General features: G+C 39.9%; 1 protein-coding gene across 5 annotated transcripts in view; it reads left to right on the top strand.

Annotated features, from left to right (window-relative positions):
* The first annotated feature begins 1,602 nt into the window (after positions 1 to 1,602).
* The window catches only part of Spata7 (spermatogenesis associated 7), a 34,671-nt gene continuing 14,013 nt past the window's right edge, over positions 1,603 to 22,260 (top strand). The window contains exons 1-5 of one of the 5 annotated variants that reach the window (XM_055592999.1): positions 1,603 to 1,756; positions 5,519 to 5,593; positions 7,840 to 7,935; positions 11,383 to 11,430; positions 18,678 to 18,811. In XM_055592999.1, coding sequence (XP_055448974.1) covers positions 1,738 to 1,756; positions 5,519 to 5,593; positions 7,840 to 7,935; positions 11,383 to 11,430; positions 18,678 to 18,811 — 372 coding nt within the window. In that variant the 5' untranslated portion in view covers positions 1,603 to 1,737. The remainder of the gene's footprint in view (positions 1,757 to 5,518; positions 5,594 to 7,839; positions 7,936 to 11,382; positions 11,431 to 18,677; positions 18,812 to 22,260) is intronic. The other 4 variants (XM_055593003.1, XM_055593002.1, XM_055593000.1 and 1 more) reach the window with 4 other exon arrangements.

Here is a 22,260-nt window from a genome sequence, read left to right as displayed (position 1 = left end):
TGTGTGTGTGTGTGTGTGTGTGTGTGTGTGTGTGTGTGTGTGTGTGTTGCTTGTGTATGTGTGAACTTTTAAGTCAGCTTACATTAAAATAGCAAAAACATGGGCTGGAGGGATGGCTCAGGGATTAAGAGCACTGGCTGTTCTTTCTAAGGTCCTAAGTTCAGTTCCCAGCAACTATGTGGTGTCTCATAATCATCTATAATGAGATCTAGTGCCCTCTTCTGGTCTGCTGACACACATATAGGCAGAATACTGTATTAATAATTAATAAATAAAAATTAAGAAAATAGCAAAAACAGCTGAATTACGCCCGAGAGGCTGAGAACTTGACAGTTTCTTTATCCTCGACTGCCTCAGTAGTCAGAGTAGCCCCACAATGACTATTTCTCACAGGCAGGTTGGCCTACTTGCTCCATCCACAAGGCTGGATGCCTCAGCAGTCTCAATCTGGTGTCAAAAACCTGAAAAATTCCTGGAGAGCTGAGGGTTGGTCCTTAGTTCCTGGCGGAAAACTGGAAAATCTGGTTCTGATGTGGAAGGATTCAACCACAGCAGCAAAAGGGTAAGTCAACGGGGCAGCATGAGGAAAAGCTAAGCCAGCAAGAGGTGAGCTACTTTCCATATCTGCCATAACGCTTTAAAATCCGTACTGCTACCAAAAGATAGCACCCACAAACCGAGTGGGTCTTCCAAATCGTTTAAGGCAATCATGAAAAGCTCTCTATTCCGGAGAGTCTAACTTGTGGCAAGTTGCAATTAAAACCAATGATAATATATAGATGCCCACAGTTCAGCAAGTCTGGCCCGGGATCTGGTGTGCTTTTTGTGATGACAGAGGTATACCTAGCGACATTTTTCGTTGTCAGGAGTTTGCTTGCAGGAATGCTGCTATATAAGCCCACAAAGACTCACACACCCAGCCGAAAAGTTCAAGAACAGGATGCTGAGAAACCCAGCTTGACAGAATGCTTTCTGCACTCCCTCTACCCGAGTCTGATCTTACTTTCAAGAGCTCACAATTAACTATTGCAAAAATAAACAACTTGGCGGAGAGCCGCGGATCAGATCGACCTTTCTCTCTCTCTCTCTCTCTCTCTCTCTCTCTCTCTCTCTCTCTCTCTCACACACACACACACACACACACATTCTTCTTCCATTCAAAATAAAATTGGAGTTGTAGCTTTGAGATAAAAGGAGAGCGAGGGTAAGAGGTGAGGAACTCAGTAGTCAGGAAGGATATTCAAACTAATGATGGCAAACCAAGATATGGGCTGCTGAAGATGACTCCCTGGTCAAGAGTGCTTGCTCTGCAAGCCTTAGGACCTGAGTTCTAATCCCCGGTATCCAAGTAAAAAAGTGGGCATGGTGATAGAAACAGATGTGACTTGCGTTTCTGACAGTTCACTCTGCATAGCTGACAAGCTCTCATAGCAACGGATTGGCGCCGGGGCCCTTTTAACCCCGCCCCGCACACACACTGCTGCTGTAGCCTGGAGTCCCTGTCGGTGTTGTATGGGCGGGGCGGGGCCTAGGAGCACGCGTCCCTTACTGTGACGTCATAATCTGCGGCCGCGAAGCCCGCCCTTAGCAACCGGCCTGGCGACGGCCTCTGAAGATGCTGCCACTGAGGCGTCCGCGGGGTAGTCTTTCCAAACCTCCACTGTAGGTACCGGCTTGACCCCGACAAGAACCAAGGGAACGCGGAGTGTCCCAGAGAAGGGGGCAGGAGAACTAAGCATGGATGGCAGCCGGAGAGGTAAGGGGCTGCGCGTGTCCAGGCCGCGCCCTGGCCTTTCGGTCGCCTGCCAGCTCCTCTAGTGCCGCGAGGTAACAGCTCGAGCTGGACAGGCCCGGAGCGCAGAGGGAGGCCCCGCTTGCCCGGCTCATTGATCTCCTTCCTGCCCTTGAGTTTGTCGCCCTGACATCCCATCCCCTGATCCCGGGCAGAATACCAAGCCTCAACTTGGAAGTTTGACCTGAGTCCCAGATCAGGCCTTAAACGACCCTCAGTTTCCTCATCGTGGGGGAGAAAATGCCCATGTCACGGAGCGCCTGGAGATTAAGTGCAGATAGTATGTGGCAGGTTGCTGGTGTAAATATACGAAGTCGCCCGTCACTCCCTCCAGAACTGACTCACCCAGCGCTGGGATACCGCATTCGTTATAAACTTCCAATGTGGCTGGTTGGTGGACTGAATGTTGAATAGCAAAAGACTACCCATAATCACAGGGCACACCTTTTACCCTGAGTGACATTCTGAGTCAAGTGGAGAGCGTGAAGTAGTTGGTGACCTATTCATAAGTAAGCCCAATCGAAATTGAAGCCTCACAGCCTAAGCAAGTGTTCTTTATTGAGCAACACCTCACACACAAACACACACACACACAAACACACGGGGCGGGGTGGGGAGGTTCTATTTAAAAGGTTCCTTTGAATCGATCTGCGAATGATTCCTTGAGTTAAATCTTGCTTTTAAATTTGCATGCACCTTTATTTTACAATAATAGAGCAAGAGAAGTTAGACTTCGTGTAGAAAGTCAACAAATAGGATATTCAGACACCGAACACTTCAGAATACCAAACGCTTGTTTAATGCTCACACACAAATCTTGTTCAATGGTATTAGTCATATTTTGAGATAAAGAAAACAAAATATTATAAATAATTCGCCCAGTGTCACAGAAGGTGACAGAATACCCTCTGAACCCAGACTAAGAATATAAAGCCCTTGAGTTAATTGTTTTACTTACATAGCAGAGTGGGGCATTTGTCTCCTAATAGAAATGAGGTGACAAATGAAAACGGGTTCATACTTTGTAACTTATCAAGTGGCCTCACTTTTAGTTCATTATGTAGTAATATCATTGTTTCTAGTTTTGAACTTGTAAAATTCAACAAGTTTTCATATGCTATAAATTGTAAGTAATTATAATTGTCGTTGAGCACAAATTGTAAGTAAACCACTAATTTAGCTGGAGCGTAAATGCTTAATTTTAGTTTAAAGTAAATATCTTAGATTTCATTAGTTCCTTCGGCTATTTCAGACCAGAAAATGCTAAAGAGACTTGAGGGGAAAGTTCCTCCCTTTCTTACAGTAACCACATTCTTTTGTAGGGTCAACCGTCAGAGTGGTGGTGTAGCAGAAAGCCACCAGCTTGAAAAACATTAGGTCTTGTTTCTAGTCTCTGATATTAACTAATGATGCTTCTTCTGCCAACTGCTTTTCTTTCCCAGGCCTTAGTTGCTGTGACATGGGGAGCTAGACTAGCTCATCTGTAAGGCTGTGTTTCCAGTATCTGAAAGGAGAAAACTAAGACTATTGGTCCTATGTCCGTTGTATTATCAGCACCCTGTGCTGCAAAAGCAAGAGGAAACAACCTGTTAGGACAGCTAACTGAAAAGATCTTGGGAAAGATTTTCTAATGTATTGTTCCCTTGGAGATACTTTTGTAAGCGACCTATTCCTAAGCTTCCAGCAATGTTGGGAAAATACTGAAACGCCATTTTTTTTTTCCCCTCAGTGAAGTTTCTTCCAGTTCTTAGTAAAATCAAATCATTCAGGAAACTGAGCTGAAGTTTGACTGTCCTACCAAAACCATAAATCTCACACACTAATTTTTAGTCTTAATTTAAAGAAGGCTGTTCTTTATTTGGCATTTGGTTTGAGACTAACTTTTGGATCATCCTGGGTCCAATCAGGATATAGAAACTGTACCTTTATACTCCTAAGTGAGGAGTACAAAGGACTGTTAAACAGTTATAAAAGTAGTAAAAGAAATGAGAAAACTTATATATATACAGTTACTACAGTATTGCCTAACATTTGCATTGGGAAAAAAAATCATGTAAAGAAACAGAAAGATATACCCCATTCGAGGAAGCAGTGCCTGAGAGAGCCCAGATGAAATGAGTTGTCTATTCCTCCCTTCAGGTCTGTGAGTTTTAACATGACATTTCTCTGTTAGGAATGTTAGAAACCAATCAGTGCACATCTTAGAACCTAGAAACGACCTAGGTTTGATCTGCACCACACCAAAAACAAACAAAAACAAAAACCAACAAACAAAAAAGAAAAAAAACCCTGCCTGGAGATTACAGTATTCATGTTCTGCACACTAATCACTGAAACTCTGATTTTTTTCAAGATTATTACTGAACATACCAATTACATTTTGGAAAAAGAAATTATTTTCTCATGAAAGCTATGTAATTTTCTAATCCCATGCAGTCTCAAATTTCAGACACTATTTTCACATCACTGGAACCCTCTTTAAATGTAGTGTATATAATTGGGTATGTGGGTGTGTACCTGTAATTCCAACTGCTTGGAAGGCTGAGGCAGGATCAATTGAGCCTAGGAATTCGAGACCAGGCAGTATGGTAAGACCTAATCTCAAAAGACAAACTAATAAGTATAACTCAAATATGTATTATTACAAAACAAAGACGCTAATGTGTCAGTAGTGAACAGAATAAAGTCAGTATATATCAAGTGACATAGCTGATATATTGATCACTTGAGCTGGTAAAACTGCAGTCCCCGCGTTAATGGTTCCGACAATAACTTAGTTTAAAACAGTTTGGTGGTAGAGCACTTGGCAAGCGCACACCGCACACATACAACACTTCACATAAACTAGCTTGTTTTCTTCATTAAACATGTACGTGTGCGCCTGTGTGTAGGTCTGAAGCTAAGGTCGTCTGTCTTTCCTCAGCTCTTCTCCTTTATTAAGGCAAGGTCTTCCGCTGTTGTAGTTTTATTTCTGTTGCTCTTGGCCATCCCTGCATGGAAGGCACAGCAGGAGGGGCTTGAAGCACTGGGTGTGATCTAGGCACTCCCTCACTGAGACTCTTATAGCTGATTCTAGGCTGTGTTGAGCTGACGGCTAAAACTGTCAAGTCGGTGAACTTTTGCAGCTCAATGACTCAACTACGGTAGTTTGTCCGAGTGCCAGGGATCTACCTGTGTCCATCCACATCTCCTCCGAAGCTGGACTTATAAGGAGGCACTGCCATGCCTGGCTTTTTACATGGATTCCAAAATCATGTCTTTGGTACTTATGTGACAGCCTCCTTATCAATGGCGCCATCTCCTAGCCCTGTCTCATTTTCTCAAAAAGGATATGTTCAGTCTGTGGTCATAGGATTTTTCAGTTTGATATATTATTGCTGGTAACATAATTGAATGATTTATTTTTAATTAAATTTTTATTTTTTTCATTAATTACATTTTATTCGAATGATTTATTTTTTAAGACAGGGTCTCATTATGTAGCCCTGGCTGGATTTAGACTTTTTACATAGACCAGGCTGGCCTGAAATTCATAGAGATCTGCCTGCCTCTGCCTCCCAACTGTTGGGATTAAAGGCACGCACCACCATGCTTACCTGAATAAAAGTTTCAACAACTTTGTTTAAAAATAAATGTGTTATTTTTAAAATATTTTGTATTGGTTTTTTTGTGTGTGAAAGTTGTGCTTCACATGTCCTAATTTGTGGTTTTTATTGTTGTTGAAAGTCAGAGCAGCCTCTGTCCTTCCCAGATACAATCCACCATGCCTATTTACAGGACACTTGAGCACCAAGAGCAACGGTAAGTGAGCTACTTAAAACTGTAGCTTCATTAAACACTCCCTGTTCTCTGCGGGGAACATGAGACGGTTCGCTATTGAACATGTGTATTTCACATTAGTAGTCAGAATGAAATGCTGTAGGGATTCTGTAGATACATTAGGGGGTCATGATTTTGAACTGCTACAGGCAGGGACTACTTTTGCCAGCACAAGGTCTGGTGTAAGGCATGCCTGCCTTAAGGTGATGATTATCAAGTGATAAAGACAAGCCATAAAGAAAAGCTGTGTAGAGAAAACTTGAATATATTCTCAGCTAATACTTATAAGTTAATATTTATGTTCTGTGATGCTTTTATATTTTAAACTCCTCAAAGAAAAATTTTAATGTTAACTCTAAAATAATTTTTGTAATTATAACTTAAAAGTCTTTGGCATGGGTTTTAGGAACAATGATTTAAGCCTATTGTTCTTATTTCCATGAAAAATCCTTTATACTGTTTCTTCTAAGTATGAACAAATGATGATATTTTCAATTATTTCATTTTATTTCTTTGTACCAGAGTGTGTACATAGAAACAGCTAGGAAAACTGATTTTTAAAAAACAAGCAAAAATCCTTTGAAGCAATGTCTTGTTGTGCAAGACTGTAATACCATTATCTGGAAGGCTGAGGCAGGAGGATAGCAAGTTTCTGGCCTGCTTGGACTAGACAGTGAGATCAAGGCAATCCTGGGAACTGAATGAGACTCTCTCAAAATAAAAAGTAAAGAGTGCTGGGGATATAGCTCAGGGTAGAGTGTTTGCATAACATATATGCAACCCTAGATCCAATCTTTAGATACACACACACATACACACACACGACCAGGGTGAAGAATACAATAGAAGGTTTGTTAACTTTTCAAGTGTGCTTGCAGAGCTAGTGCAGGCAGAGAGTTGTCAGTCTGCAGCTGCATTGGCTCTTATCTCAGCACGCATTCCTTGTCTATAATATGACACAGACTTAGTTCACAGCCCAGTGCCTCGGTTTCCACTTCTATTAAGTGGAAACATTTTACTGGTAGAGAGAGTGTAACAATGCATGGCAAGTGCCCGCCAGCAGCGTCTTCCGTGGTAACAGGCTTGTCTTGCAGTTTCCCTGAATGAGTTGATTTTGAGGTACTGCAGGATAGATACAGGAGGGAATCTCAGTGTCCGTGTAGAAGAGCCACTTGTTTTCAATTCCACTATATTCTATTCCACTGTTGAATTCTCTAAGTGTACGTCCCTATAGCTTCTTTTCGGGGGCTGGATGACAGCTCAGTGGATAAATAGATAAAGCACTTGCCATGCACATTTATAGTTGGATCCTCAAAAGCTATGAAAAAGCTTGTGGGAGCAGCTGCCGCCCCCCCCCCAGCCTGAGGAGACAGAGGTAGGATGGCCAGACAAGCTGGCTGGCTAGACTAGCCTCATCAGCTCACTGGTTCAAATGAAAAGATCCTACCTCAGTAAAGAAGACGGAGAGTGATTGAGGAAGGTTCCTGACACGCTTACACACACACAGACACTCCTCTCACAAAACATGTACTCACACGCATGTGAATATGTGTACACACGCACTTACACCACCCACGTGCACATGCAGAAAAGTGTTTTTAATGGTTAAGAATATGCGTCCACAGTACTTTATACTTAAATATCGGTGCTTACTGCTTCTAAGATTCCCTTTCAGCAATCTGAGTGAAGGTGGAAAAGTTGAACAGCCTAGGCTTTTCTGCTCCTGTATGTAGAGCAGTCTGTGGATGTTGAGTCCAGGTGTAACATCAGAGCCTTGCCTCTCAGAGCAGGGTCTTGTGGTTTGGGACTTGTCTGATTTCCCAGACTCAGTGCTTTGTTCATATAACCAAGCAAGTGACTGAAGAGTTTCAGTTATGAGATAAAAAGACATAAAATAGATAATAATAATAATTAATTAACAGATTAACACAACTAATCTATTAACAGATTACATTCTGGATTATTTTATTAGATTATATTCTAGAATCTCTTTCCCAAGCTCTCTAGCCTGTCAAACTTAACTCTTAAAGTGGTTTGAACAAAACTGACGAGTTGCTAATCAGAGCCACCAGGGCAAGACAAAGGCTGGACACAGCAGCATGGAAGTGTCCCCTCAGCCTCTTCCAGGGAACTCCAGAACATGACTAAGAATGACTTCAGTGACTGTGTATCTTGTGATGTTTATGTCAAGTTTAAACCTGTAATGACGGACTATTTTTAATTTTTAGCTTTTTGCACTGATTCCTCCTCTCTCAGACTAACCACTCTGCAGCTGGTCAAGAACCACATGGCTGTTCACTATAATAAAATCCTTTCAGCCAAAGGTAAAAATTCGCAAATGTGAACTTTCTGTGCCAATTTAAACCCTAGCTTTTCTTCTCATTATGGTAAACCTGAGTCAAAAGTTAGTACATTATTTCAAAGAGGACTTGTTTTCTTAAAGTGAGATACCAACTATTTTTTATATTAACAGCTAGTATTACTTTAACAATATTTACAACTACATCCTCGGTTCATTTACTGTATTCTAATATTATTTTTGTTGTTAGATATTGCTCATTTTTCTGTTTGTGTTTAAAAGTTTATGTGTGTGTATTGGGGCACGTTTGTGTGTTTGGGCATGTTATGTATGTGTGTGCATACGCATATAGAAGTCAGAGGTCAACCGTAGGTGTAATTTGTTGGGAGCCATCTCTTCTTTGAGAGGCCCTCTCCCTGAGACCTTGGTCTTGGCATGTTAGGGTTAGACTAGCTAGCCAGTAAGCCCGAGATTCTCTGTCTCCTCTCAGTGCTGGGGTACAGACGTCGCTGCCATGCTGTGGGTGCTGACGTCCTGGGTCCAGACACCCTTGTGCTTTCATGCCAAACACATTAGTGGCTGTGCTAAATTCCTGTGCCCTTTCCTTTTTCTACATTGAAAAACAGGGTCTCAGTATAAAGCCAGGCTGGCCTGGTGTCAATATGTTTTTGCTTTGGGCTCCCAAGAAATGTGTTGTGCTACCATGTCCAGCTGGATGCCGCTCTTAATAGAATTGTATAAGCTGCTCTTTTACTTGGTAAATTACACAAAGAAGATGCTGGCTGCCACTTTTTTTTCTTTTATTGTTGATTTTATTAAGAGTTAACTTGTATAAAATAGGTGCACTAGTTATAAGTGCATAGGGAAATACTTTGCAAATACGTACATCTCTGACCACTACTGTATTCACAGTTAACCAGAGATCATTTAACTATAGCATGTATGTCAGTGTTCCTGCCAGTTGTTTTTGTTCAATTCATGAGCAGAGAATGGTGTATTTTAAATTGCTGCTTAAATAAATCAATAGGTAGTATTTTATAGCATTTGGAAATAGTATGAGATTTGAATTTAATTCCCGTAAGCATCATCATGTTCATTCTTTCTCACACCGGCTCTGCCCTGAAAGGCAGAGTCAACTAGTTGTGATCAGCCAAGTCATTTCTCAAAGCCAGAGCATTTACCCTCTGCCCTTACAATTACACTTTACTGACCCCCGGTGTGGGATATTTCTATTATCCTAAAGGAGTTCCCCTTCTAATCTTTGCAGTCAGTGCTTCCCCCTCAGATCTCTGAAGTTACTGATCTGTGCTTTGTTCCTACAAAAAGTTTTGCCTTTTCTACAATTTTATGCTTCTAGACTAATAGGTATTTATACACTGGATCTGGCTTTCAATGTGCACAATGCTCTGAGGCATCCATGTTGTCTTTATCAGTATTTCTTAGTTTGGGGGCGGTGTGTGTGTGTGTGTGTGTGTGTGTGTGTGTGTGTGTGTGTGTGTGTGTGCCAGAGGACATCCTCATATGTCATTCTTCCCTATTTTTGAGACAAGTCTTTCACCAGCCTGAGGCTCACCCATTAGGGTAGGCTGGCTGGCCAGCAAGCCTGAGGAGCCAGCTGCTTCCGCAGCACCAGGGCTGTCAGTGTGCGCCACCACACCTGGCTGTTTTACATGGGTTTGGGGGATATAACTCAGGACCTGTGCTTGCACAACTTTACTGACTGAATCATCTCCCCAGCCCTTAAACATATTTATTTTTATTTATAACTAGTATAAATTGGTGATACACACCTTTTATCCCATCACTCAGGAGGCAGAGGGAGGCAGATCTCTGAATTCTAGGCCAGCCTGATCTACATAGGGAGTTCCAGAACAGTCAGGGCTATAGAGAGAGACCCTGTCTCAAAATAACAACAACAACAAAAAATGTATTCCGTTTAATGAATATGTTGTAATTAGTTGATTCATGACTTGGTGAATATTTTTGGGTGGTTTTGACTCAAAACTACTGGGCGCTACTGGGAATTAAATTATTGTGTTTCTATACAGTTGTGAACATATGTTTCTATTTTACTAAGAGTAGAATGGAAGCTTTGTCTGAACGTTTAGCTTTGTGATTGTATCCTTTCTGGAGTGACTGCTGGTTTGTGTTTCTTGTGTCACTACATCTTCACCAGCACTAGCTGTTTGCCCGTATGGTGTCTCTTCTTTGTGAATATTTGCAACTTTAGCTAGAAACTTTAATTTCACTAATTTTTTAACTAATTTTACCTAATGTTTATTTACTTTTTTGTGACATTAGCTTTTCACTATGTAGCTTCAAGACATGAAGTTTAAAATGTTTAGGTTACGTTTTAAATAACTGAGGAAAATAACGTGTTACAGCATTAAAATCATAAAATCAAGCCAATTTTCAATGATTTTGGAATTTGTATTTTTAAAAATGTGTTTAAGAAATCATTTTCTAATCTTAGGGTTTTCTAAATTTGTTTTCTTCTAGAAGCTTTCTGCTTTTAGCTCTTCCATTTAAGTTTATGTGGCTCATTTTGAGTTTTGATATATTGTATAAAAAAAATTGATACTGGTTTTTGCCTACTTATATATAAAATTTCTGGAGTCAATTATTGAAATAGGGAAAATCCTTTCCCTATTAAATTACCTTATCATAGTTTGACCAGATGTATAAATCTGTCTTGAGACTTTATTTTTTACCTACTTATCTACTTGTCCACATTTCTGTCCACACCAACCTGCGTTATCTTCGTAACATTACACGAAGTCTTGAAATAGGTAGTGTAAATGCTTCATTTTCTCTTTTCTTTCCAGTTTGCTTTAAGACTCCATTCACATGTGTTGATGTGCCATAGTTAAGGCATGGCATTAGGCGATCAATGCTCTGTTCATTTCTTTTTCAGTCTTCCTTATATTTTGTTTTCAATGGTTATACTGCTATGTTTTCAAGTTTACCAGTATTTTCTTCCACATTATCTAATAAGCTGTTAATTCTACTTAGTATTTTTATTAATTTATTTATTTACATCTGACCACAGTTTACTCTCCTCCCAACACCTCCCTTCACTCCTCCTCCCCCATCCTTCCTTCTTCCCTGTCTCCTCAGCAAAGGGGAGGCCTCCAATGGATATCAACCTGCCTTGACTTATAAGTTGTGGTGTGTGAGGCTAGACACGGTAGCTCAGCCAGGGGAAAGGGATTCAAAGGCAGGCAACAGAGTCAGAGACAGCCCCTGCGTCAGTTGTTAGGAGTCCCACCTGAAGACCAAGCTGCACAACTCTACATGTGTGCCAAGGGCCTACCTACCAAGTAATTTTTATCTGCTCTCTTACTTTTAATCTCTAGCAATACAATACTAAAGCAAAGAACTTCAAGTCTGCAGAGCTTTTTATGATTTATACATTTAATGTTTTTCATTATTTGTAAATATCAAGAATACTAATAATCTTTTTCTCTTTCAGCCGCAGTGGACTGCTCAGTTCCCATAAGTGTGAGCACCAGCATCAAATGTAAGTAATTTCTAAACATAAATATCCCTTTTAAAAGATGATGAAACACATGGCTGGAGATTTATCATTCTATTTCTAAGTGTTCATTTCGGTGACTTGTATGTTTAAGGAGAGTCATCACTGTCATCCAGCTACCCTCGGCCATGTGTGAGCCCCTGGGAACCACATGTCATTCTGTCTCTCAGTTCAGTGTCTCTCCAGTCTACTTTCCATGAACTTTCTAAGTTCCTTGATTAAGTAGAACCCTACAGTGTTTCTTCTCTGTGACCAACATTTTACTTGACATAATGTTCTTAAGATTTGCTTTCGTTGTAATATATAAGAATCTTTTTTTAAAAGTTTATTATTGTGCATGTTAGTATGATATATGTGTTAGCACATGAGCCATGGCATATATATGGAGGTCAAAGGACAGCCCTGTGGAATTAGTTCTTTCCTTCTCATTTTAACTGGGTTCTAGGGCCCAAACTCAGACACTAAGCTAGTGTTGCATGAGTCATCTCACCAGCCCAAAATCTTTTTTTAAGGCTGAATAAAATCTTAATGTGTGCATGTGCCTCATTTTGTTTGTTCACATTAGCAACTTCAGTCTTCCTTCCATTGCTGTCAGTGGTAGTACTGGCACCATAGGTATACAGGTATTCTGAGTATATACCTAGAAGTGAAGTTTTTCAGTCTCCTACTGACTCTCTTTGTGCTTTTTTTGCGGACTGGCATGGTGTTTTCTGCATGATTTTACATTCTACCAGTCACATGCAAGGCTTTTAGTTTCTCCAGACACAACACATGGTAGTTTCTGGTTTGGTTAGTTTGTTGTTTGGTTGGTTTTTGTTTGGTTGGTTTTGTTTGTGGATTTAGAAACGCCCACATTCTCCTGTTTTACAAAAATAAATTATCAAAAAAAATCACCAAATAATAGAAGCAAAACACTTGCCAAGAATATAGGAAACAATAACAATAGTAATAAATCCCAGCTTTAAATATGTTTTAAGCTGGATGGTGGCAACGGCGCACACCTTTAATCCCAGCACTTGGGAAGCAGAGGCAATTGTTTCTCTGTGAGTTCCAGGACAACCAGGACCACACACAAAGAAACCCTGTCTTGAAAAACCAATGTGTGTGTGTGAGTATGTGTGTTTTAAATGTAAACAAATTAAACTTTCCAATCCAAAGGTACACAGTAATTGGCTTAATCTAAAAAGAAAAAGAAAAATTGATGTGCTGTTCATACTGGTCTTGGTTTAGATATGAAGACACACACTGAATGAAAGAATAAAAAGCGAAGATAGTACACAGGAATAAAAACCAAAAGAAATCACCAGTGATTATTATTATGTTGGCCAAAAAGACTTTCAGTCAGAACTTTCTATAGAGAAAAATATGGTCATTAGAAGGTACAATAGGAAAGTCTAGCAATTATATATACTCAGTTTTGGAGTCTGGAAATATATAAAGCAAATAGTAACAGAAAAATCTATATCTCAAAACAGCAATACAGTGGTAGTAGACAGTAGATAAAGATACTCCTCTTTCAGTAATGGCAGGATTAAACAAAACCAGCACAGAAATATCTGAGTTACATGACATAGTTAATGAAGTGAACCCAACAAACACACCAAAACTTTTCCACTGAATGGCATAGTAGACACTTTCCCTAAGACGACATGGAACATTCCTGGAGTTCATCATATCAAGTCACAAATGAATCTTAATGTATTTCAGAAAACAAAAATCATTGCAGGTATCTTTTAACCACAATTTAATTAAAATAAAAATTTAAAACAGAAAGCAGTACAATTCACACATTTGGAAACTAAGTAACTTTGAGTCCAAGGTGAAGTCCAAATAGAACTCTGGATGATATGTGGTGCTGCACACCTGTTACCTGGGCAGTGACACAGTGGGCCTGACAGTTCAGGGCCAGCTTGGGCTCTACAGTAAGACAATCTACAAACGAAAGTGAAAACAAGAGCCCCGAACCTTAAAAACAACAGCAACCCAAGTGACTACAAAAATACTAAAACTTTAAGACAGAGCATAGTCAGTGCTAAGGTGCAAATGCCTGCACTATAGAAGAGAGGATCTCAGACAACTTACATGGAAATCTTGGGAAACTGGAAAGAGCTGAGGCTGTAGCTCAGTGCAACAGCAGTTGCCTCACGTGTAAGAGACCTCGAGTCAGCACAGCACAGAAAGGAAAAAGATTAGAAAAGAAAAGGAGTCCCCAGTTAGTGGAAAGAAGGAAATAATAGATTAGAAAAGAGACACAGAAAAACAACAGAATGTAAAAACAAAACAACAACAAACCAATCTGGTTTGTTGAAAATTGATAGACCCTTAGCTAGGTTGAAAGAAAAGAATGAAGACTCAAAATCAGAAATAAAAGAAGAGCCATTCCAACAGATGCCTCAGAAATAAAAAGGCAAACTTTGTTGTTGACATATACTACCTAGTGATTTTTCTGTTCATTCCTTTAAAAAAACCAAGCATAACCATTTTCATACACTTTGCTTTGTAATATGTATTTTGAGTAATCTAGGGATGATTTAAAGTACATAGGAAGACAGGTAGGGAGATGGCTCAGTGATTCAAAGAACTTGCTGCTGCTCTTTGACAGGATCTGAGTTCAGTTGCCAGCAGCTCCTCTGTAACTCCAACTCCAGGGGATCCAAAGCACACTTACGACCTCTGTGGACACCTGCAAAAATCTGCAAAACACTGTGCCTCGCCCTGATACACCTAACTGAAAATATAATAAAGACTCTTAACAAACTAGGCTAAGCCTGTAGAAGATAATACATAAGGGACTTGATTTTGCTAACGTGCGGGAGTCATGGAACCACTAAACTGTGGATACCTGAGTACTTACATTGCCGTAAAATGAATGTTGCTTTTTGCAACTTTGCTATGTATTCTAAAATTAACCCGGGTAGATCAATACAAGAAATAATCTGGACATGGTCGGAGTGGGAGAGCAGCTCTGTTGGGTGTTTAAAAGTTTGGTACTAAGAAGCATTTAGTAGTGAAATCGGAACAAGTAAATAAATAAACATAATTCTGAAATGAGATAAAATCCACACAGGAATTTGACATTTAAAAGAAGCTTTGTGTGTGTGTGTGTGTGAGAGAGAGAGAGAGAGAGAGAGAGAGAGAGAGTAAGTGAGTGTGTACACTAAACAAAGGAAGAGCTGACTAGCCATTTGGGAAATAAAAGTTAATAGAATTCTCTAGTTCCTTCATGTAAAATTCCAGTTCCTTCATGTAAAATTCCATTTGGATCAGTAATAAACATTTTAAAATATGAAACCTGAGAGCTTTATATGTATTATTTTAGAACATAGAGAGAAATCAAAGCATATTTACATTCAAATTCTAAACAAGGGTATGTTCTTAGTTTCAATTTTGAAGAAACATTTACATAAGCCTGAGTTCAAATCCTCAGCACCCATGAAAAAGTCAGGTGTGGCGTCACACACTGTAACAGTGCTGTAGCAGACGGAGATGGGAGGACTACTGGGCCTTGCTGCCAGCCTAGCCCCAGGTCCAGGGAGAGACCCTATCTCCAGGGCATACACTAGAGAGTGGTAGAGCAGGGGATCTGATGACTTCCTTAGCCTCTGTGCAAGTCTTTTCTCTCCCCCACTTCTGCCACACACATAAATAACAGTTTTTAAAGTAAAATCCACACTTGTCAGTTAGAATATTTATGGGAGCCTACTGTGTGCTACACATTGTTCAAAAACTAAAGCTAAAATGTTGAACAAAAACACATTACTTGATTTCCAGAGCTTACAGTGTAATAGGAAGAGACAGGCAATGAGCATATACAAATAAATAGAAAATGTCAGATGGGACTCATACAATGGTGAGGAAAGCCTGGTAAAGGAATCTGGGGGCCTTTGGAGGAGAAGTTCTTCCTTGTCTTGGAAGGACAAGCAAAGCTTGAAGGAACTGAGACTATTGTTTTGGCCATCCAGCGAAAAAGCAACCCAGGCAGAAGAAACAGCCATGAAATGGAACCATGATTGATGAATTAAAAGAAGCAGCATGGGGAACATGTGAAATAAGCCTTCAGAAGAGTGATAGATGATGTTACCAAGACTGACAGAGGTATACATTGGGAGGGCTTGGGCCTTCATGGTGAATGAAGAGAAAGGCCACTGGAGGTCTTGAGTGGAAGCATCAGAGCCAGTTTTACTTTTCAAAGCATCCTTCCAGCTGCTGAGGTGAAAATAGTCTGCAGAATGCTGTCATTGAAGCAGGTGGATAGTTAGACTACATTGATACCAGCGAAGAGAGAATGAAATGTTAGATTCTGGAAATGTTCCAAACATATCTATCAATGGCTTAGATATGACTAGGGTGTGAGAGAAAGGAGGCAGGGAGAAGGAAAAAAAAAGGAGCTGTCAACCAAAAAGATGGAACCATGATTTACTAAACTGAGGAGTATGGTAGGAAAAGATTTAGAGGAGGAAATGACTCGGGATGTCAGTCTTCGTCACTTGAAGGTCAAAATGTGTACCTGTTAGGAATCCAGTTAGTTGGGGCCAGAAAGATGGCTTGGCAGGAAATGCACTTCCCACCAAACCCAACGAACTAGTGTGACCAGCAGGCCTATGGGTGGGAGAAGAGCAGTGGCCCGCAGGTTGTCCTCTAGCCTCTGCGTGCACTCACGGCGTGTGCACTGCCACCCACGTGACTTAAAGTGAGAAACAAAGGCAGTTGTCTTGAGGGAGGCAGTTAGGCTATGAGTCTGCAGTTCAGGATAGAAATCACATTTTGAAAGTTGAAAGAATTGCACGGTATTTGAAATCTTGCTTTTATTTTGTTTTTAAATCTCAACTTAATGCCCATTTAGTCATGATAGATATTATATTGCTTTAAATAATTTAAGGCATGAGTTTGTTTTTGTCTAATAAAGAAAAGTATAATGGCTAAAATAAAAAAGATTGTTAGCTCCAAAGTGCTAACTAGTAGCCATTATTACTCCCTAAAATATTGAGTTTATGTTCACCATAATTGCTCTGGGTAACTCAGAAATAGGCTTATGATATAAAACAATATTTTACTGGATTTAAGCCATCTGTGTTTTCATGCTCTATACTTTCCTGATATGGCTGAATGCTGATTTAATCATTTAAGTCTTCACATTATCAAAACTGGAATATAGTTTGTTGTTTAAATAATGTTACATGTCACATATTAGATAAGCTTTAGAGTTTTTTACCTTTATTTTTCTTTTATATGTATGGATATTTTGCCTGCATGTATGTCTGTGCATCGTATGTGTTCAGTGCCCAAAGAGCCCGGAAGAGGGCATTAGATCCCCAGGAGTGTAGTTAATAGGCAGGTGTGAGCACCAATGTGGGTGCTATGGATTGAAAACAGGTCCTCTGAAAGAGCAGCCAGGGCTCTTAACTGGTGAGCCATCTCTCCAGCCCCAGCTTTACAATTTTTGATTGAACATGTCCTCTTATTTTTTTCTTTTTTTAATATTTGATTTTCTAATCTCTGTGGGTGGGGGTGGGGGTGTGTAGGCGTTTAGGCATATATGTGCCATGCTGTGCATGCGGCAATCAAAGTCAGCCCCCACTTTCATCTTGTTGGAGACAGTCTGTTGCTCAGCACTGGAAGTGCTAGACTGGGTGGCCAGCAGGCCTCTAGCCATTTTACCTGACTGCCTCCCATCTCAGCGGAGGATTGCTGCTGGCCTGTCGTGGGTTCTGGGGATCTGAACACTGGTCCTTATGCTTGCCTAACAGGCACTTTACCCCCTGAGCTATCTCCTCAGCCTAAACCCATTTTATTTTAAACGTTTATTCGTTTTTAGGCACATAAAATTGTATGTATTTATGGAGTACTATACAAGCTTTATTTTTATAGAAGATAGTTTTACTGTTATTCTTAATAAAATATTTTAGTAACAAGATTTGCCATTAATTCTCTGATCTTTACCAAATGTACAAAATTGTACAATTTTAAAACATTTTCATTGCCATATAAATTCCTTGTACCAATTTTCAGCCACATAATTTTTACCCCTAGCCTTGAGAAATCATTTTCCTCCATTGATTTGCCTTTTCTAAACATCTCATATACAAGAAATCATTTGTGTCTGCACACAATTCATTGTGTCCACATACAGTGCACAGATAAAATAAAAATGTTAATGAATATTCCCTTTTTCTGTGGGGGTTGTTTTGAATTCTTAGGTATTACACCTTTGTGTGTGTGTGTGTACATGCTTGTGTGCATGCATGTGTACAATCATGTCCAGCAGTGTATTTGTAGAGATCAGAGGACAACTTTTGGGAGTCCACTTTCTCCACAGGTGGGTCCCAGGGATTGCACATAGGTTATCAGGCGTGGGCTGAAGGCATCTTTACCTACTGGGTCATTTGAGCCTTGTCACTGCCTCTACTCCCCAGGCTTAAACCCATTGCATGGCTTTTGGTCTTTTAGACAGGATCTTAGAATATTGACCTGGCTAGCTTGATATTCACTGTGTAATCTAGGCTTTTTTTCTCCTCTTACATTGTCAAATTCAGGTATGTGCCACCATACTAGCCTTGACATTTTAATTTTTTAAAAAAATACATGTAATATTATTGTTTGTTTAATTCTGAAATGTAGCTAGTTTTCATTTTATCATTTTTAGTGCTTGTCTAGTGATAACTCTCTGATTAACTTGCTTGTCCGTGCCTGACTTAAAAACACTATGAAGAAAGAAAGTAATGTTCTACTAGCCTTTCGAATGAGCAGCAGTTCCAGGAAACAGAAGTCATTTGCCTGAGTACACCTGTCTTTAAAATGTCTCCATGGCTTTGTTGTTATTGATTCTTCATTTGAGATGAGTTGTTGCTGTGAGGCTGGCCTTGAACTCCTGGATCAAGTGGTTTTTCCTGCCTCTACTCTCTGTTTGGAATGTCTGTAAATTACATATTACTTAGAATCTCTCCATACTTTAAAAGTATATGAATTTGTACTCATCTATCATAATGCAATTATGTTTAGCAAGGAAGATGTGATGGTTGCTCCTGGTGGCATTGGCCTCGAATCCCAGCGCCAGAGAAGGGCTCCTCCAGACAAGGCTATCTCAGCTCTCAGCTTGGAGAACAGCCTGTAGCCTGGAGTATAGAATGAGAAGCTTCCAAAGAGAGAGATCCTTGATAGTACGAGTCTAAAAAAAGCAGAAAGTTAGTGTTTCTGTTTTGTTGGTATGCTAAAAGGTTTGCTTCCTTCTTTAGACGCAGACCAACAACGAAGAGAGAAACTGAAGAAAGAATTGGCACGATATGAAAAGGAGTTTAAAATAAGTAAATCCACAATGCAGAACAATTCCAAGATGAATTCCAGGTCCTTTTTAAACTCCCTACAGAAGGTAAGGTTTGTCATTTTGCTCCTTAAAAGCAGATGTTTCCGAGGCACATCAGTGCTGCCGCCTGGTTCAGAACTGTTTCCAGTAGGTTTAGGTCAGCAAGCTTTGAGCATCAAGAGGCAGGGATCTCCACTGTATGCCTTTCCCACCACAGCACCTTGTCACAACTTCCTGCCAGTGGGAAGCAAGCATGAACAATGCAGGAATAAGTTCCTAACTGTGTTCCAGTCAAGCTCCACAAGCTAGAAAGAATGATGTGGCCTGCAGGGTGTGGTTGGCTAGACTGGACTGTGGGTTTTGTTTTGTTTTGTTTTGTTTTGTTTGTTTTGTTTGGGGGGAGGGTTATTTTTTGTTTTGTTTTGTTATGATTCTCTTTAACATTTGTTTGAAGAAGTAGCCTTCTGTTTAATTTGATGAGTTAATTAATTTGATACTTAATTTTCAGAGTCTCTCCCATGAAAGTATCCTTTTTTCTAATTAAAAAGATTTTTGATATACTGTATTTTGATCTTGATGGGTAATTTTAGGCAATGCTCTTTTTGCATTTCTTAGCAATGATGATGTGATTTTCCATTTGTTAACATGGTGAATGACTTGTGTACTTAATATAAACAGATCCCAGCTGTGGTGCATTAAAATTTTTCTTTCTTTTTTTCTTTTGGATTTTGTTACATTTTGTTTGTTTGGTCTCTCTATGCATTCCTTGCTGTCCTGGAACTAAATAGACTAGACTGGCCTCAAACTTACAGAGATCTGCCTGCCTCTATCTCTTCAGTGCTGTGATTAAAGTGTTGAAGTTTTCTGTTGCTGAATTCAATGGCTAAACTTTTGTTGAGGATTTTGACATCTGAGCACATTTGTTACTGGTGTACATTTCTCCTTCTGGCCGCTTATGCTAGCTTCAGCCAACAGAGCATTCTTTCTCCTTTTCTGGATTCTGACTTATAGAAGTTGGAAATTATTTGGTGTTTTTATGGGTGGTATTTTTTATTTCAGTTTTTTCCATACAATATATTTAGATCATATTCTTCCCTTCCCCTGCCTCCTCTTTATCCACCCAATTTCATGTTTTTTTTTTCTCTCAAAAACTAAAAAGACCAACAAAGTAAAACTCAAAGCAAATAAACAAAATAAAACAAAAAGTGCACAAAAACCAGAGTCTGTTTTGTGTTGTCTGACTCCTAGGCCTGGGTGTGGTTGATGTACTCAGTGTCATTCCAGAAAGCAGATTTCCATTTCCCAGCAGATGTCAGTTGCAAATAGCTTTTCAGTTGAGGGTGGAACTCTGTGTTCACTTTCTCTTCTCCATGCTTGGATTTTGTCTGGTTTGAACTTGTGCAGGTCTTGTGTGTGCCATCACAGTGTCGGAGTTCATGTTTGTATCCGCCCTCTTGTGTCTGAAAACTGTGTTTCTTTGGAATCCTCTACCATCTACAGATCTTACCATCTTTCCACTTCCTTTTCCACACATTCCCTGACCCTTGAGGGGAGGTGTTTGATAAATTTATCCCATTTAGGACAGAGTGTTCTCCCCCTGTGCACATTGTCCAGTTGTGGGTCTTTGGGCTAATTACCATTTCTTACAAGAAGAAGCTTCTCTGCTGAAGGCTGGCTGATACAATGATTTGCAGATTTCATAATCTCATTTTTCTGAACAGCTGATTTGCAAACTTTAATACTGTAGCAAACCTACAACTTTCTGTCATCCAATGTGGCAGTGTTCTTTCATCTTTCGTTCTAGTGTTCTTTCATCTCCAACCTCCTCCAGATCAGAGCATTTGGATGTGATTGTAAGATTCTGTATAGTTTTACCCATAAACACATTGACATAACCCACAGTCATGGCCATAACCCACGTGGCCAGGCGTAATAGTGCATGTCTATAATTCTAGCAAATGCCACACTAGGTACCCCAGGCTCAGGTCAACACTAGACAACACAGTGAGCCTTTCTCAAAAAAATACAACATTATTATGCCTAAAAATCAGTCACTCTTTAAGACTGCCAAATAACATGTTTCGATTTCACACAGTCTCATGATATTTTTTGAGTTTGTTAGAATTGGTATCTAGTTAACTTCAATTAATTGAAACATTTTTAAAATCCATAGTTTTCCTCTTTCCATACCTTTTATCACTGTATAATTTATATATGAGAGAACCTTAGTTAGTAATAAATCTTGGCTTGAAATTTTGCAGAGTTCTAAATGATGTAAAATTTCTGCTGTAAACTTGTGTGGGGAGTTAGGTTCCCTAAGGCTTTCAGTCTCCAAGTGCCAAGGGTCAAGATGGGCAACTCACCCAGTTGGAGAATAGCCATTGAGATTACTCATGCTCTTGAGTAAGTATTAGTTCAAGCCCTGGCATCCATGGTATGGTTAAGAAAAGGGAGGGGAAGGAAAATGGGAGGGTAGGAGGGAAAGAAAGGAACACAAAAGAAAAGAAAAATAAGAGGAAGGGCAGGCAAGCCCTCTTGGCAGAACAGATTCCCTGCTGCTTACCGAGCACCAGATACTGTGCTTTTAACTCTAGGACTTTCAGTACAGATGAAGGTGTGGTTTACCAGCAGGCAGTAAGAAAGACTCAGGTATTGGAGCCATTCTGGAGATTTGGGACTGGTTTCCTCCTTGAGAAGTATGGAGGAGCTATGAAGCAGTTTTTAGTTAGACAGTGATGCCATACCCTTTATGGAGACCACGCTGGCTGCAGTGACCAGCAGACTAATTACAGGAGAGCTACAGTAATCTGGACAAGAAAGAATAAGAGCTGATCCAGGGCCTTATAAAGAACAGAGGGAATACACTTAAGGGAGGTTTATTATTATTTAGAAAGTAGAAGTGCTAGGGCTTGAAATCTGTTTAGATGATGTGAAGGGAAAGGCAGACGTGAAGAGATCCCAGGCTTCTGATACGAACCAGAAAAAGTACAGGTTTTCTTCTGAGGTAGCACTGATGAAAGGCGTGAGTATGCCAGTTTGGCATGTTCAGTTTGTATAGGAACAATGAATATATTCAAGAGACACTGGATAGAAGCATCTCCTTCAGGGGATGAGATCTAGGAGTCAGCAGGTAGGGTTGAGAGCTCCTGGGCTGTTGTATGGCTGTAGGACCAGGAGGGCTGCTTCCCTTAGATTAAATCTGCTCCACCTGCATTGTAATACACCTTTTAATATGTCCATCCATGCTAGAATCACGAGTAGATTTTTAAAAAGATTTATTTTATTGTATGTATATGTGTGAGTGCCTGAATGTATGTTATATTATTACACATATGCCATGTGCCCTCAGGGGCGAAAATAGACAAATCACTAGAAATGGAGTTAAAGGTGCTTCTGAACTACCATTGGATCCTAGGAACCAAAACAGGTCCTTTGCAAAATAAGAAATGTCTAGCCCCAATATTTTTATTAAAATTGTTTAACCTCTTAACATTTTGAATATAAAGTAGTAATTT

The sequence above is a fragment of the Psammomys obesus genome, unplaced genomic scaffold, assembly GCF_907164565.1.
Source record: "Psammomys obesus unplaced genomic scaffold, mPsaObe1.curated_primary_1811, whole genome shotgun sequence".
NCBI lineage: Eukaryota > Metazoa > Chordata > Mammalia > Rodentia > Muridae > Psammomys > Psammomys obesus.
Note: the sequence above shows the minus strand (reverse complement) of the source record. Positions and strands in the feature narration are given on the sequence as shown.